The sequence below is a fragment of the Lissotriton vulgaris genome, chromosome 1_1, assembly GCF_964263255.1.
Source record: "Lissotriton vulgaris chromosome 1_1, aLisVul1.2, whole genome shotgun sequence".
NCBI lineage: Eukaryota > Metazoa > Chordata > Amphibia > Caudata > Salamandridae > Lissotriton > Lissotriton vulgaris.
In genome coordinates, this window is record NC_141685.1 from 405,792,246 (window position 1) to 405,810,244 (window position 17,999).

Sequence of the window (17,999 nt, forward strand, 5' to 3'; positions counted from 1 at the left end):
TTATTGTAAAAGTCTGGTGATGTTTATTTCATTATCATTTAATCCGATGAACTTTTCTGTCAGATAAATAATTTAAACAAAAAGATGACTGCTTTACAAAAAGTATGAATGCCGGTGTTCCAGATTTGATGAAATACCTGCAAAAAAAATGAAATAGTGAATTAAAAAACAAACTAACATTTTTTAACAGTTTCAAACAAAGAAACTCGAATGACTGAAAATACACCAATATTCAAATACCACTGTGGAGTAGCAGACAGTAGTCTCTAGTGAACAAAGCTGTAAAAGCAAGGTACGTCTCTGCAGCAATATTTCTCCTTTAGGGGATCCTCATTAACAGTAATCAACACAGAGAGGTCCAATGCAGGATACTGCAGAATAGACAAGCCATTTGAAAAAAACAATTGCAAAAACAACAATTGATGGACAGAATGCAGAACAATGTCATACATTCACCCTAGTACAGAGATCTGGGCCTAAATCCATCGTTTTTGTGCTCACCATGCCATTCCAGTTTGCACCAAGCCATATGCAAATCAGTCTTGTTGTTGTGCCCCATGGGAACAGTCCAGCCCGAACTGCCAAGCCAGGTCCTCCATGGACGGGAAACAAGCATCCTAGGACCAGTTTCAGGCTTTCAGCCCTCATCAGCCAGGATAGCTTGATTGGAGTGGCATGGAGAGCACAGGACTCACGTCTGAGCATACCCGTCCCACTCGGGTGACAAATGCAAAAGCAATTGATGGACAGAATGCAGAACAATGTCATACATTCAACCCCAGTACAGGGATCTGGGCCTAAATCCATCGTTTTTTTGCTTACCATGCCATTCCAGTTGGAACCCAGCCATATGCAAATCAGTCTTGACCCTGTGCCCCATGGGAACAGTCCAGCCGGAAACGGCCAAGCCAGGTCCGCCCTGGACTGGAAACAAGCATCATAGAACCGCTTGCTTAGCTTGATTCCAGTGGCATGGAGAGCACGGGACTCATGTCTGAGCCTACCGTCCATGCCACTGGAATTAAGTTATCCTGGCTGATGAGGGCTGAAAGCCCGAAACCGGTCCTAGGATGCTTGTTTCCAGTCCAGGGAGGACCAGGCTTGGCAGTTCGGGCTGGACTGTTCCCATGGAGCACAGGGTCAAGACTGATTTGCATATGGCTGGGTTCAAACTGAAATGGCATGGTGAGCAAAAAAACGATGGATTTAGGCCCAGATCTCTGTACTGGGGTGAATGTATGACATTGTTCTGCATTGTTTCCATCAACTGTTTTTGCATTTTAAAAATCAAGTTATAAAGCCAATTGCACTTAAAAAAAGAAAAGAAAAAAAAGATCAACATTCCAAAAATAAAAATATACTAGGATGATCTTTCACAAATCCTTTTTAAAAGGGAAAAAAAGGAAAACAGGACAATATAGACAGAGTGGCTGCTGACCACAGACTGGAAAACTTGCACTGCATCTTTAAAGTATCCCACACCTCAAGTTATCCTTCTTGCCCTGTCAGTAGCAGTTACCACAAAGATATGCACCACTATCAGATGACACTGGCTACCCTTTGCAGACTCTGCTTGCAAGTCAATCACACACAATCATAATCCCCATCCAATCCATCTAATTGCCTGAAGTGTTCCAATGTTTAAAAAAACCCAATCCAATTACAACCCAGGTTTCGTCTTTATTGGGTTCATTGGCTTCTTGCAGCTTCCTGGTACTGCGCGCGAGACTTCAAATCAGGACTCTTAATAAGTGCCTAGATGTACAGTATTCTGGCAGCTTTAAAGACAGATCTGTTCTTATTCAGGCCGTAGAGCAGTTATAGTGCGTGGTAGCCATCTTTGGTTTCTTTTACCCCCATTGTTTTATAAGGTATGTCTTAAATCCTGTTGCCTCTAGATGTTGGTTCCTTGGTTTCAGTTATCTTTTGTCCCACCTGTTAACATACCTCCTTTGATGGGTTTGTGGGTGGGTCGTATGTGAATCCACAAAAACTTCAAGCTGCAAAACTACTCCTACTGGTAAGTAACCATTTCGTTTTGCAGCATGAATCCTTTTCTGGATTCACATGCTGTACATTAGATTATGTAGCGGTGTACCCCTCCTTGGGGTGGGGGGGGGGGGGGAGGGGGTGGCTGTGGTAAGGTGAGAAAGACTTTGTGAACAGGTATTTTTTGGCCCTCTTGAGCTTCCTTATTCATCTGTATATCCATGCAGTAATGAGTGTGTGGGGATGCCCATGTTGCTGCAGCACATGTGGTGTCCATTGGCACGTTTGTGGAAAAAGGGTAGGGCTATGGCCTTTTTCAAGATTTGCCCGGCGCTAACCGCCTCTATACCATTCAAGTTATCAAGCAATGAGGCAGGCGCCGGAGACTGGAAGGCAGGAAACAGAAGTTTTATTCCGACGGAGCAGAACACATCAGATCAGACAACAAGGTATCGTCTCGAGGTGCTCTAACAGCCTCTCTGAGGCCTGGCCTCTTATACACTGGTTTATGGCATGTGACCTTTCTTTATTACAATCATGACATTGTGAAGTAAGGAAAAAGACATCCCCGTAATCCTCGTCTCAATCCCACCCCACATACCCCCACAATAGAGGTCCTCAACCTGCTGATAAGAGGAGGGGGGCATCACGCAGCTGAGTGTTCTGCTGATTCTTAGGATGTGTGCGCCTGATCATATCCCAGGGGGTGGGGAGGCCCTGATCAATAGTGGGTCCTTTGAAGAGGAGCGACTCCATACAATAAGGGGCAGTAAATGGTATCTCCCGGCTTAGGCGATGGCCTCGGACCTGTGTGGACAGTCGGACTCGGGGTAAGGGGTCATCAAAGGAGTGGTATTCATGCCGCGTGGACAATCAAGCGCGGAGGGATGGTTTATCAACAGAGGGGTATTCATGGAAGGAGAGGAGGTGCTGGTCAGGCGCGGGCGTGACTCCCAAGGACAGGGTCATGCAGGGGGAGAAGGGTTATGCTCATGTGAGGGAGGGAGGGGGAGCCAGGGTGCGCGGAGGATGCTTGCAGGGTCAGAGGAGTGCGCTGGCGATCGATCGTGGACAGGGAGACTATGATACCTAAAATGGCTGTCGTGCACGTTGTACGTGGGTGACAAGCTGGCGCAGATGATGTTCAGCTCGTAAACTAAAATTCCACAGTCCTCCCTTTTAACATGTCTCGCCAACTTGTCAGTTCGGATTTATCCCCATAAGGCCACGTATTTCTACTTCATAGAGGGGACTCATGTGCTCAGTTCGGAAGTCCAAAGTCTTTGGGCACATACAGTTAGAAACGAAGCTGCACAAAGATGGCAGACATTGGATACCTAAACAACACCCACATAATATCACAATAGGTATCAGTACGAAGGAAAACAACCTCCAACCCCAGTCCTTCAAAGTGTCCCAAAACCAGCTCCCAAGCGACCATCCTTCTTGTTCTTGGTGAACCTCCGAGGAAAGTCTGTGGAGGTGTTCAATTGCTTTGTATACTGAGGGCGAGTTATCTGGCACGTAGGTGCAACAGCTAGATCCGATGATGCGGCATGCTCCTCCTCGATCGGCTAAAACAACATCTAGAACAAGGCGGTTTTGAAGGGCCACAAGGCGGACCGCCTGAAGCTCCGCTGTGTTGTTAGCGAGGATGCCAGCCGTGATTTTGATCGTTGTTTCTACTGCCTGGGTCAGGTGTCGGATAGCGCAGCTGTTTGCCATTGGGCCCCACAGAGGAACAAGTCCCTTTGCTGCATCCAGGAACTGTGCTTCAGTGGAATCGGCTTGCTCAATGTCATTGGCGCGCCTTTGCCGGTGATGGTTAGCAGGGGCGACATATGTGGGAGGGAGAACGAAGGCGATGTAGCAGGTGCCCTTCCAGCCTTTCGGGAGCCAGGTGTAAGCTTTTGTGCCACAAACAAAGTACATATTTGGAGAAGCAACAAAGGAAGGGGGGTCAACTGAGTCCAATGTTCTGGTGATTCGGCAGGAACTGTGACCCACCAGCTGTGTTCCCTGACCTTCGAGACACACGAGACCTGTGACATTGGTAACAGACAGAGCCACAGTCAGTGGCGGTAGTTTGTTTTTGCAGATGAGAGAAGGTGGATCTAGCTGGATTGTGGAGCACCTGTACTTCGACACGTTCTTTGGCTGGAATGTCTTTAAGGAAGGTGGCGCCCGTGAGCGCAGGACACAGGGGAGCACAGGTCTTTCCGGTTTTGTTCAGCCAAAACCCAGAGTAGAAGTGCGACACTGTCTGGCTGGAAGTGGCGTTATCCTTGTGGCTCTCTTGCATGAGGATCAACCAGGCGAGGCAGGAGCCGTGAACTGAGAAAGGAGAAGGGATGAAGGGGATGGAGTGTCCAGTGGCATGCGGGAGCAACCCGCAGATCCAGCAGTTCGTGGCATTTGCAGCAAGGTTGTGTTGGTGCAACAGTTGCACGAAGGAATTGTTCCAGAACTCCCTGCGTCGTTCTCGGAGCTGAGGTGACAGGGAGATCAGGTGGTGCTCTTTCATGGGGGTTGGTTGTGCAGTGGGCAGCAATGCCCGATGAGCCGGTGCGCTTTCCTCCAGGATCCAGAAGGAGGTCATTAGGAGGAGGCAAAAGAGGAAGACAATAAAGAGGGTGATTGTCTTTGATTTGTGCAGGTTGTCAGTCTTTGGGTTCCTGTAGTGGGTATTTCCGGTTGCTTCCATCATCTTCTCAACTGGCGCTTCCATCATCTTCTTATCTGGCGCTTCCATCATCTTCAAGGTGCTTGGTAGTGGGCAGAACCACAGACTTCGTTTAGCTTCTCTCCGGGTAACCCTTGGTTGTGTTTAGGTCACCGTTCTGAGATTCAACTTAGTCCGTGGTCTACTTAGCCGAAGCTCCCTCCTTTCGACGCAGGAAATACCCTTCTCTGGATGGCACAGTGGGATCAGAGAATTTTGCAAGTTCGAGTGCCTCAGTGTCGGGATAACAGTTCAATGTCGGTCGGTCTTTGTTCAGGAGCTCTTCTTGGGTGTTGACGTTTTCTGTCGTGGCCAGGGTCGCGGAGACCTTCCGACAGTGGTGTGCGTGCAGCCAGTGCCTCTTCCCCTCCACTCGAAGCGCCGTCCGTGTGGTGATCAGCACTTGCCAGGGGCCCGTCCACCGGGGTTCCAGACTCTTGGTCCATTGGAAGTTTCGTATTAGAACGAAATCTCCCGGTTGGATGTCGTGGCCTGGGCCCCTGGAAGCATCGGGGATGGCCTGCTGCACCTGTTGATGAATGACAGACAACGTTTTAGTTAACTTGCACAAATAATCAGATAGTAGGACATCCGGGACGTCATGAATGGAGGTCGGTTTGGGAGCAGTCCAGAGGTTCATCGGTCGCCCGAATACAACCTCGTAGGGGGTCAAATGGTGTTTGGTGGGAGTGGAACGCATCGATAGCAATGCCAGTGGGAGGGCATCTGGTCATTTAAGTCCGGTGGTGGCCACTATTTTTGACAATTTTAACTTCAGTGTGGCATTATGGCGCTCCACCAGGCCGGCGGACTGAGGGTGGAAGACCGCGTGAAATCTCTGCTTCACCCCCAACCCCTTTAGGATTAGTTGGATAACCTCAGCTATGAAGTGGGGGCCATTGTCGCTCCATAAAATTCGACAAAGGCCATAGCGAGGAAAGAATTCTTTCAGTAGTACTTTGGCAGTAGTCATGGCAGTGTTGTCACGGGTTGGATAGGCCTCTACCCATTTGCTGAAGGCACATACAAGGACTAGTACATACTTCAAGCCCTGACATCTCTCCAGCTGGATGTAATCCATCTGGAGGACCTCAAAGGGGTGATTGGGGGTCCCAAACCCTCCCCGGGGTACTGCAGTTCCTTTCCCGGGGTTATGTTGCAGACAGATAAGGCACTGCTGGACTAGGCGTCTGGCTGAGTCGGGGATTTTGTCGTTGTGCCAGACTTTGGAAATGAGTTCGATCATGGGTGCAGATCCTATGTGTGCAGGGGAATGAGCCATCGTCAGTATGGGGATCAGGTATGAGTCAGGCAGCAACCATTTGTTTGCATCTTTTGTTCGCCAGCAGCCCTCATCATCCTTCAAACCCACCCCTGCCCACTTAGTCAGTTCGTGAGGGGTGCTGGCCGACTGGATGTTTCTAATCATTTCCCTTGCGTCAGTCCATTTCTCTGCTTGTGACCTGGTCACATACATGCGTGTCACCGTCCTATTCTCAGCTGTGGTTCGTGCAGTGATGTCGGCCAGTGCATTCCCTTGTCCGACTAAGTCTGTCACCTTCTTGTGTGCCTGGCATTTGATCACTGCTAGTCGTTTGGGGAGGAGAACCGCTTCAATCAGGGCAGAAACCAGTCTCCGTGAAGGATGGGGGTGCCGTGGGACGTCAGGAATCCCCTTTCCCTCCACAAGAGCCCAAAATGGTGAACCACCCCGAAGGCATACTGGCTGTCTGTATATACGTTCGCGGTGGTTCCTGTGGCTATGATGCATGCTCGTGTGAGGGCTATCAGCTCTGCCGCCTGGGCAGATCGTTGCGTGATGCGGGCTGTCTCAACTACTGTTCGGGCTGTCGTGACTGCATAGGCAGCTGTAGTGGTGCCATCTGGGAGCTTGATGCATGAGCCGTCTACCCATAGTTCTCCATCGGGGTCTGTGAAAGCAGTGTCTCGGAGGTCAACTCTACTCCTAGTTTGTTCGTCCGTGAGGGTCACACAGTCGTGTATGGGAGGAACGTCGGGGTCATTTTCAGGCAGGGGCAACAATGTGGCAGGATTCAAAGTCGTGCATCTCTTTAGTGTGATGTGGGGTGCAAGTAGCGTCAATTCGTACCCAGTCAGTCGTGCGCTAGTCAGGTGTTGAGTCTTGGTTTGGTTCAGAAGGGTGTCGACAGCATGGGGTACTAACACGGTGAGGGAGTTTGAGAGTACGATTCCCTCACTGACGGATAGAGACAGCAGCGGCAGCTACTGCTCGCAGGCAGGTAAAGCTCTGGCTACAGGATCAAGAGTGGCGGAGAAGTAGGCACAAGGGCGCTGCCTTGGACCTATAGACTGAGTCAGGACAGACAATGCACACCCCTCCCTTTCGTGGGTGAAGAGGGAGAAGGGTTTGGAGTAATCCGGGGTTCCTAGGACGGGTGCTGAACAGAGGGCATCCCGTAATTCCTTAAAGGATGCTTGACACTCAGGGGTCCAAGGGAGCGGGAAGGGGGCATCTTTGGTCAGCAAGGCAAGTAGGGGTTTTATAATGAGGCTGAAATTAGGTAACCACTGTCTGCAAAAAGAGGTAAGGCCAACCAAAGAGCGGACTTGCTTTTGTGTTTTTGGGACGGGGGTGTCTAGGATAGTTTGGATTCGGTCGGGTGTGAGTTTCCTCCCGTCTTTGGACAGGAGATGGCCTAGGTATGTCACTTGTGGTTGGCAGAACTGCAATTTCTTTTTGGAAACTTTATGGCCATTTTCTGCAAGAAAGTGTAGGAGTTGAACAGTGGCTGTGATTGCAAGTGGGGTGGTGTCGGCCGCCAAAAGAATATCATCGACATATTGGATCAACACCACTCCATCCGGTAGCTGGACAGCGTCCAGTTGTCTTTTGAGGGCCTGGCTGTAAATACTGGGACTTTCAGTGTACCCCTGGGGAGCTCTACAAAATCGGTACGAGCGGGATTTTAGGGTGAAGCCGAAAAGATAACGGCTGTCTGGATGGATGGGGATAGAGAAAAACGCATTCTTAAGGTCGATAACAGTGAAGGTGGTGGCAGTGGACGGGATGAGGGTCAGAATGGTGGTGATATCTGAGACTACGGGGTATTGGGGTACAACCACTTTGTTGATCTCTCGCAGGTCGATGATGAAGCGGTACGCTTTCTCATCTCCCTCGCCTTGCTTCTTGACAATGGGTAGGATAGGGCTGTTGCAGACATTGCTAACCACTTCTTCGACCACTCCTGCATCTACCAGAGACTGAATGATCGCTGCCAGTGCCTTCTCACCCTCGGGTGATATCCGATACTGCGGGAGTTTCGGGAGCATAGCATCCTGTCTCACGGTTATATGAATAGGGTCAATCATCATTCGTCCCACATCAGAGTCATTTTTGGCCCATAGGTACGGAGGCAGGGTATGAAGCAAGGATAGGTCAGCGTCAGTTATGGAGCACATGCGTCGTGCAGGGCAGGATTTGGGTATGTCTGGGTTGTCGTACAGGATGACTCGGACTCCGTCCGGGGAACACCTAATGGTAGCTCGAAAATGCTTCAGTAAGTCAATGCCCATAATGGCGTCAGGGGAGTTGGAGGAGAGCAGAAATGTTGTGTCAGTGGTGTTGCTTTCTAGGTCAAAGGTGACAGGCACGGACAGGGGGTTAGTGGAGGGCGTCCCATCGAAACCTATCAATGTAATGTGTGAGCCAGACAAGGGTGCCCTTGGAATCAGTCGTTTCGATAACACACTACGTGTCGCCCCAGTGTCTACCAAAAATGGAGACTCTGTACCCAAGACCTTAGCAGTGATATAAGGACCTTGCTGGTCAACACAGAGCTCGACTGGATCCCTCCCTTGCCCCTGGCAGTCCTATGCAAAATCGGGGGCATTCTCACCGTCGGATAGTTGATACTGGTTCTGTCGGGGACGGTCAAATGTGTTCGATCTCCCTGATCTGTCATTGTTGGTGTCGTTTGTGTGCCCTCATCCTTGCCCCCTATTTCTTGGCCCACCCACTACATCCTTGGGGTCCCTATTTCTGTTCATCTCTAGCAGAACTGGACACTGGGATTTCCAATGGCCGAATCCTTTGCAGAAGGCACATTGTTCATCGCTAATGTCTCTACGTCCAGTGTGGGGTGTTGGGGTGTGATCTTTAGGAGGTGGATTTCTAGGGATGGCCGGTTGGTAGCTCCCCCTGTGGGGTTCCCGTCCGACCGTTATACCTTGTATCTGAGCTATCATCACCCTTTCTTTCAAATCTTTCTTCTTTTTCTCGGACGCCCTATCATTCTCATTCTTCTGGTGCTCGTAATACTGGGCCATCTGTAGTATAGCTGCAGGTTTGGAGGCCCCCCAACTACTCTCACTCGTCTGCAGTTTTTGGGAGACCTCTTGTGATAGGCCCTTTACATAATTTTGTACAAACAGGTGTTGTCCGGTTGCGGTGGTCATGTCTTGGCCACTGTAGTCGGAGAACACTGTCTCGAATCTGGAGAAGTATTCCGATACATCTTCCTGGGGTTTCTGACGACAGGCCGTGACTATCGACCAATCTACCTTTTTCTCTGGGATCAGTGTTTTTAGCTTCTGAACTAATTTGTCTGGGAGTTCTAATATGTCCTTTACTGGTTTCCTTCCAGGCTCTCGCTGTCTATCTAGTTCACTGAGTTGGTTCCAGGTATGTCCAAACAGATCCGTGTGGTCAGCCTTCCGGATTTGCTTCCACACGTCAGCTGGCAGGCACAACCCGAAAAACAAGTCAATATCTGCTAAAGTCATTATCGTCGAACCCAAGGCTGTGCCCAATTCGGTATAGAATGCTGTCGGGTTCTTTCTTAAATCGGGCAGAGTTTGTTTAAAGGTTAGGATATCTTGTCGGTCCCATGGTTGGTAAACCCAATTGTACACAACCCTTCCTTTTGCATCTGCGTGATTAATATCATCGCTTGTTCCCTGACCACGTGGCGGAATCCAGTAAGGGGCCGCCTCTCTCATGGGCATCATAGTGTTGGCCATTTCTACTGAGGTCGTTTCAGGGACTGTAACCTTGGCTTCTGGTTTTTGTTCCATGAGGTGGCGGAAGACCTCAAGCGCCTGCATGAAGAGCTCCGTCGCCTCGCGTTCAGTCCCATCTCCAACATCAATCTTCCTATACAGCGTTGTCAGTTTAGCGGGGCCCTTACTTTGATACCTATCCTCATATGCGTTCAGGGTGTGGTAGCTGAATCGCAAAATGAAATGCCGTCTGTGGCTGTCGGCATGCGAATTATACATGTTCATTGTGTATTCTTCGCTCTCCCTTCGTTCTACTAATGTCTTTGCTATTTTGTCAATCCCATCCCGCTCATCTTTGCTCAACCTATTTGGTCTGCCTGGTGGGTGCTTGCTAGCCTCGGGGTCATTTGGTGGTGCTGCTAATGTGGCTGGTGCGGAGGCCGTGAGGGCTGGTGCACTAGCGCTAAGGTCGTTCTCGTTTGCACTTAGGGCCTGCGGGTGTTGTTGGCAGGGGGCATATGGAGGGGGCATGTAGATGATTGGGGGACCTAGCAGTAATTCATCGTTCGCCCGCTGTTTGAAGGGCAAGTCAGGGTAAAGCGCAGAGGGGGTCCTAACGGGACATTGACCTGTCGACCCTGATTCTTGGTTTTGTGTAGCTTCCTTTCTTTATTTCTTCTTCTAGTTGCTTAGCGGCTAGGTGGGCTGCCTTTCGTAATTCTTTTCCTATTTTTGCTTCCTCTCTTTTTTTTCGTTGTTCCGTTTCTTTGCGCCACATGCCGATACTATCGAGCATAGTGGGCGTGGTCTTATTTTTCTGGAGTGCTATTTCTAATGTTTTTATTTTATGATCATCAAAGGAACCTATCAGTGGCCACTGACTTTTAAGGTCCGTTTTTGTATATTTATGCCATAACTTAGTATAGGCTATAGCGACTAGTGCATGCTTAGTGAACATGTCCTTATTAGGGGTGCCTTCCAGCGGGGCTGGATGGTTCATCTCTAATAAGCGGTCCGGGCTGAACAGGCTACCAATCAGTGGGGAGAAGATAGGCATGACGGGTTACAACGGGGACAAAGGTCTGCACTACCTATCTTATCACGGCGGACAAAGACTAGACAGAATATTTCTATTCTCCGTTGTTTGTAGGCCGTGAGTACCTCAAAAGAACCAATACCGAACACTTAGTGTACGGTCAATCAAACAATCAGTGGGGAGAATAAGTGGGTACAACGTGTTAAAGGTTTGCGTTACCCACTCTTTCTCTACCTGCAAAGAGAGACCTTGTTCTTCCCTGTTTGCAGACAGAGAATCTCCAGACAATAATCCACGAACGACAGTTCGGGAAAACAGTGGGGGAGGAAGATAGGCACGACGGATTACAATGGGGACAAAAGTCTGCGTTACCTATCCTTCACTGTTTGCAAAGAGAGAGCCTGTTGTTTCTCCGTTTGCGGACGGTGAATCTCCAGAGGAATCAACAAAGCGTAATACTAGTATTATCCAAATCAAACAATCATTTCTCAATTTGTCGTGTTTACACGACCTTACCCGGACCGCATGGACGGTTTCCTGTCTTCCGAATCCAGCGCCCGATCGTCCTCTATTCTTCGTGATGTTTGTGGCACTCCTGATGGTTCCGAGTCAGGACCGTAGATCACTCGAGAGAGGTCTGTTTGGAACTAGTGAAGGTCGGATGATCGGCTGTCAGACGAGGGTCTATCGGACACGAGCTCTCCCGATCGTTGCAGTCGTTCACTCTGTCGTCGGGACCTCTCCCACTGGATCCACGTGTCGCTGATGGGCCCCACGCTTTGGGACGCCAATTGTGGAAAAAGGGTAGGGCTATGGCCTTTTTCAAGATTTGCCCGGCGCTAACCGCCTCTATACCATTCAAGTTATCAAGCAATGAGGCAGGCGCCGGAGACTGGAAGGCAGGAAACAGAAGTTTTATTCCGACGGAGCAGAACACATCAGATCAGACAACAAGGTATCGTCTCGAGGTGCTCTAACAGCCTCTCTGAGGCCTGGCCTCTTATACACTGGTTTATGGCATGTGACCTTTCTTTATTACAATCATGACATTGTGAAGTAAGGAAAAAGACATCCCCGTAATCCTCGTGTCAATCCCACCCCACATACCCCCACAATAGAGGTCCTCAACCTGCTGATAAGAGGAGGGGGGCATCACGTAGCTGAGTGTTCTGCTGATTCTTAGGATGTGTGCGCCTGATCATATCCCGGGGGTGGGGAGGCCCTGATCAATAGTGGGTCCTTTGAAGAGGAGCGACTCCATACAATAAGGGGCAGTAAATGGTATCTCCCGGCTTAGGCGATGGCCTCGGACCTGTGTGGACAGTCGGACTCGGGGGAAGGGGTCATCAAAGGAGTGGTATTCATGCCGCGTGGACAATCAAGCGCGGAGGGATGGTTTATCAACAGAGGGGTATTCATGGAAGGAGAGGAGGTGCTGGTCAGGCGCGGGCGTGACTCCCAAGGACAGGGTCATGCAGGGGGAGAAGGGTTATGCTCATGTGAGGGAGGGAGGGGGAGCCAGGGTGCGCGGAGGATTCTTGCAGGGTCAGAGGAGTGCGCTGGCGATCGATCGTGGACAGGGAGACCATGATACCTAAAATGGCTGTCGTGCACGTTGTACGTGGGTGACAAGCTGGCGCAGATGATGTTCAGCTCGTAAACTAAAATTCCACACGTTGGCCATGAACTCCAGGGCTGCCCCCTTTTTCCTTGTTAAGTGGGCTTTTGGTCGTGTGTTTAAAGTCTTTCCTGCTTAGGCATAGCATACTTGAACTGCCTCTACAATCAACATGCGATTGTCCCCTTTTCCACAGATGCGCCCTTGTTGGACTTTGAGTGAGACGAACAATTGTTGCCCTTAAGGAGTTGTTTTGTCTCTTGTAGATAATATATAAAAGCTCTTCTTACTTCCAGGGTATGAGGGCTTCGTTCTAGTCTTGTTTGCAGGTTTTGGAAAAAAACTGCTAGCTGTATGCTTTGGTTTATGTGGAACTTGCTTACTACCTTCGGTAGGAATTGAGGGTTTGTCCTTAGGATAACTTTATCCTTGTGGATTTGCATGTATGTTTCCTCAATAGTTAACGCCTGTACTTCACTTACTTGTCTATTAAGATGGCAGTCTTTATGGGGATGTATTTGAGTTCTGCTTTCTGCATGGGCTCGAACGGTCCTGTCATTAGTTATGTTAGGACAGTGTTTAAGCTCCACTTAGGGGCTGGAACCTTTATTGGGGGTGCAATCCTTTTGGACCCTCAAGGAATCTTTTTATGACTGGTGCTGTTAAAAAACTTTTAAATGAATTTCCCTGGGGTAGGTCACGTGCACCTTGAGCTTTGAGTAGTTGATGTTACTGTCAAGTAAGTGTGTCAGATATATGAACACTGTTTGTGTGGACATTGAGCTTAGTGTATTGTTTTTTGAGCACCATATGGTGTACAATTTCCACTTAGCATTGTCTTGTGGTCTGTTTTCTTGCCTCCTTTAGTATTTCCATTGTTCTTTGCCCAGGATTAAATGTCTGAGCTCTATGTATTCAGGCACCAGGCTGAGCGTTGCTAGTTCTGGGTGAAAAACTTGCCACCTTTGCATTGTGAGGAGGTCCTCGTCAGCTTTGAGCTTGATCATTTGTCCCCTGGCTTGAGTACCACGTTTGTCTTGCCCATTGAGGGCTATGAGTATTATGTTTGTTCCTGGTTTTCCCCAGAACCCTTTGTAGTAGGGGAATTGGAGCAGCGGCGGTTTTACCATTAGGGCGTTTGGGCGTTGCCCCACCTATAATTATCAGGCAATTTATTCGAGCGGCGCGTTAGTAAAAGTTTTATAAATTAACGCGCCGCTCGAATAAATTGCCCGGTAATTATTGCCGTCATGGACATGGACAGTATGCACTGTCTGACACTGGGTGGCGCTGGACTGACTCTGTGCCGGCACAGTGCGCACTCACTGCGCATGTGGTGTTTGCCCGGCAGGGCTTTTTTAACTAGATAACTATGTGGTTTTAAAAAAAACCACCGATTAGGGGTTTGCCTGCCTAATGCAACGTACCCCATTGCTGAAAAAACGAACGACGTTTTTTCAATGCTCAGCCCAATCCTGATGCTACTCTCTTTAGAGAGCAGCTCTCCTCTAAAGAGAGCAGCATCAGGATTGGCTACTACTGTGTCTCGGCAAGTTTGCAGCCATCAGTCTAGGCGCCAACGGGACCCCAGAGCAGAGATGGTGCGGACCCGGTCAAACGAAGACGAGGTAAGTTTTTTATTTTATTTATCCCCACCCCCTGGCCCCCACTGTGAGCGAGCCGTGACTGCAACTTAGCAGTATGAGCGTTTATCTTGGTAAGCCAGAAATAATATGAGGCTTAGGGACAGCCTACAACTGATCCACAACGCACAATGGTGTTCACTGTGTATTGACCTTACATCGCCTGACGGGGGAAAGGAAATTGTGCTCTCACGGAACCAAACTGGGCTCATTCGTGCCACAACTCGCCACAATTCTGTTAGTCTTTTAAATGTGGCCATTAACAACTAGTTTAGAACGCAGCCTCTTGTAGCTGTTTTTTTTTGTGCATTGCGCTTGAAAAAGAAGAGGCTGGTAATTGCGCGAGTGACACGACATTTGTTTTAATTGATGCTTTCTGCTGCCGCAAGCTGTGCCATCTCAGCCCACAGCAGGAGGCACGAGCCCTGTTTTCTTTAATGAACACGGCGACCAACGACATTTTTAACATGAGCACAGGTCTTAATAACTCTCACGTCGGGTATCGCTTCCCTATCCCATCTCGGCTCCGAGCCTGCCCACCCTCCCTTCCCTATCCCGTGTCATCTCTCCGAATCACAAGCGGCTGCATTAGGCTACAACCCACCCCCACTAACGATTGTGGGAGAACACTTTTTATTTTAATTGATGCTTTCTGCCTCCGCACACTGCGCCATCTCAGCCCACAGCAGGAGGCACGAGCCCTGTTTTCCTTATTAAACACGGTGCCCGGCGAGATTTTTTTTTTACAACTTTCACGCCTGGCCGCCCTTCCCGTCTCGGCCCTGAGCCCAAAGCTGGTCGTCGACAACAAGGACTCAGGCCCTGTATGCCCTCCCTTCCCTACCCCCTGTCATCTCTCCGGATCACCAGCGGCTACATTAGGCTACATCCCAGCCCCACTCATGACTTATGACTGACATGCTAGTAGTAAAGGTCTGTCCGGATTTTCGTTCCAGCTCCGATAATTTTTGTTTAAATTGGGAGTGTCGAGGTGCATTTACAGTGAATATGGAGGAGAGACCGAATGAAAAAACACTAGGCAGAGTGGGGAACTTTCTTTCCTCGACAGCAAAAATAAATCACTTCCCTAAAAATTAAAACCATGACATGCAGGGAGGCCTCGCTGCAGCCAAATGGGAGACATACCGCTGTGCTGCTGGCAGGGCCGGTGAAGCTAAAACCGTGCTCTTGCTAAATACAGGGTTTAAATACTATGAACAAACGTTACGTGCACGTTATTCACCCTGGGCCATGACAGCCAGTTTTATGACCAAATTCTTTTGGGGCAATGACACGGAGGTTGAGATGAAAAAAATCCTCCTTGTAGCTAAAATGACAAAATTGTCTGCAAAAACGCAGTGCACATTGTAATTAGACAAAGTGGCTTCACAATAATAATTTATACATATGTAAACGCTCGAGTCTAGAGAGCAAGTTTAAGACATTTTTAAAGATTAAAATGTCTACAGAAGAAAGCCTGGATGTACGTCTTGTTACATTCGTGAATGTGATATAGGGTACCTTGTAGGTTCTTTCTCAAAAGGGTATCACGCGCGCGCTACGCCCCACCACTTTCAAATGTCACCAGCCGCCACTGAATTGGAGTAAATGCGTACGCAAATGTCCATGACCAGTTTAGTGACAGGGCATTCCCTTTTGATAAGTGGTGTTGAAAGGTGGAGGCGAAGGTTTGTCATTTCTTGTTCTCCATTGTTGCGAATAGGTCTACGTCGGGCATTCCCCAGAGGTTAAAGACACGTTGCAGGGTTGTTTGTTTTATCTCCCACTCGTGCGAACTGCTGTTCTGTCTGCTGAGTTGATTTGCTTCGGTGTTGTCCTTTCCTGGAAGGTGAATTGTCTGTAAGCTGATTTTCCTTGAATTGGCTCATTTCCATAAGCCTTGAATTAGTTTCTTAGGGTGAATGATTTCGTTCCTCCCTGTATTTTGAGGTAAAACATAGTTGTGGTGTCCTTTTGGATTAAACTGTCTTCCTTCGTAAGTGGGCTTGGAATGCCTTTAGTGCCAGGAACATGGTCTTCATCTCTAGGAAGTTGATATGCTTAATAGAGTCTACATTGTTTCATTGACCTTGTATCTTCAGGTTTTCTGAATGTGCCCCCCAACCCTTGGAGGATGCATCTGTTGTGATGGTCACTGAGGGAGTTGGTGTTTTGAAAGGTCTGCCTAGTGTTATGTTCTTGGATGCCCACCATTGTATCTCTGTCTGAACCTTTTCTGTTACAACCACTAGATCCTCCAAACTCCATGTGCTTTGTGACCAACTGCTGCATAGCCACTCTTGCAGAGGGGCGCATGTGGAGGCGTGCAGGAGTGATGAGGGAGGGATGCATGAAGCTATCATGACCATGAGCCTCATGACCGCCCTTACTGTCAAGTGACTGACCCTTCTGATAAAGGCGAGTTTGTTTGATGGCTTGTATTCTTCTTTGCGTTGGGTATGCCCGTGCAACCTTGGAGTTTAATCTTGCACCTAAGAAGGTTTTTTTCTTGTTCTGGCTTTGTTGATGATTTCTTGTGGTTTATAGAAAACTCCAATTTATGCAGTGTTGGGATCACCTGATGGACGTGTGTGTAACATATTTCTTTTGAATTTGCCTTCATCAGCCAGTCGCCTAGGCAGGGGTAGACAGGAATACCTCTCATTAGAGATGCAGCCAACACTGTTAGGCACTTTGTGAAGACTCTTGATGTCGATTTTATTCTTAAAGGCGGGACTTTGATTTGGTTGGGAGTATTCTCGTGGAAGAACCGGAGGTATTTCTTGTGAGCTTGGTTCATGGAAATGTGCACATCGGCGTCTTTTAGATATATTGTTGCCATGAAATCTCCCTTTAGCACCTGTGGGATTACCTCCTGCAGTGTTGCCATCCTGAGGTGTTGTGTGCTAATGAAATTATTTATGAACCTGAGGTCTTAGCGCGAGTTCTTGCTTTGGTATCAAGAAGTAAGGTGAATAGTTTCCTTTGATACTTGTTCCCTCCTTGGAACTTTCTCTATTGCTTGTTTTTGCAGGAGTTCCTTTATTTCTGAATCACGGGGCAGAAGGAAAAAAAAGGCACAGAATCACTGGCGCAGAAGGAGAAAAAAGGCACAGAATCACGGGGCCAAAGGAGAAAAAAAAGCACAGAATCACAGGGGCAGTGAAGGGAACAGAAGGAGAAAAGGCACAGAATCACGGGGCCAAAGGAGAAAAAAAAGCACAGAATCACGGGGGCAGCGAAGGGGAAAAAAGGCACAGAATCACAGGGGCGCGGTCCAGGCGTGGACGGGCACAGACGGGCTTGCCTTAGGCATGTCTTCGGCGCACCAGCGGTGCGGACGCGCAGAAACCACCATATATGGGTAGGTGGGAGGGAGTAACAGCTGGGAAGCGGGGGCAGCGAATGGGCAGTCGGGGGGGAGGGGGGGGCGCGGGGGACGCAGCGGCGGGACAGAAGCAAGGACACAGAATCCCGGGGGCAACGGAGGGGACAGAAGGAGACAAAGGCACAGAATCATGGTGGCAGCGAAGGGGACAGAGGGAGAAAAAGGCACAGAGTCACGGGGGCAGCGAAGGCGACAGAAGGAGAAAAAGGCACAGATTCACAGGGGCAACGAAGGGGACAGAAGGAGAAAAAAGGCACAGAATCACGGGGGCAGCGAAGGGGACAGAAGGGGAAAAAAGGCACAGAATCACTGGGGCCGCGAAGGGGACAGGATAAAAAAGGCAAGAATCACGGGGGCAACAAAGGGGAGACAGACAACAGCAGTACCGGACAGCAAGAGAGTGCAATACAATTAATTGTAAGAGTTCTGTTCCATAGAACCTCTTCTTTTTTGGTGGGTTTGGTGAGGGTTTATTTGTTAATTCTACACAATTCTACACAACAGCCGTGGCATACCATGTTTAAAATTCAACTGTCTGTGATGTCTTTCCATTGCAGTAGGTGGTGTGCTATTCTGCCTCCCACTGATGTTGTGTGGGGTCTTTTGTTGTGAACAAGTCACTT

The 17,999-nt window shown here is 49.0% G+C and overlaps 1 protein-coding gene across 1 annotated transcript in view; it reads right to left on the reverse strand.

Moving 5' to 3' along the window:
• TTC4 (tetratricopeptide repeat domain 4) overlaps nt 1-17,999 on the reverse strand; it is a 166,174-nt gene continuing 148,175 nt past the window's right edge. Inside the window, exon 10 of the mRNA XM_086952633.1 lies at nt 1-137. Coding sequence (XP_086808759.1) covers nt 35-137 — 103 coding nt within the window. The 3' untranslated portion in view covers nt 1-34. The remainder of the gene's footprint in view (nt 138-17,999) is intronic.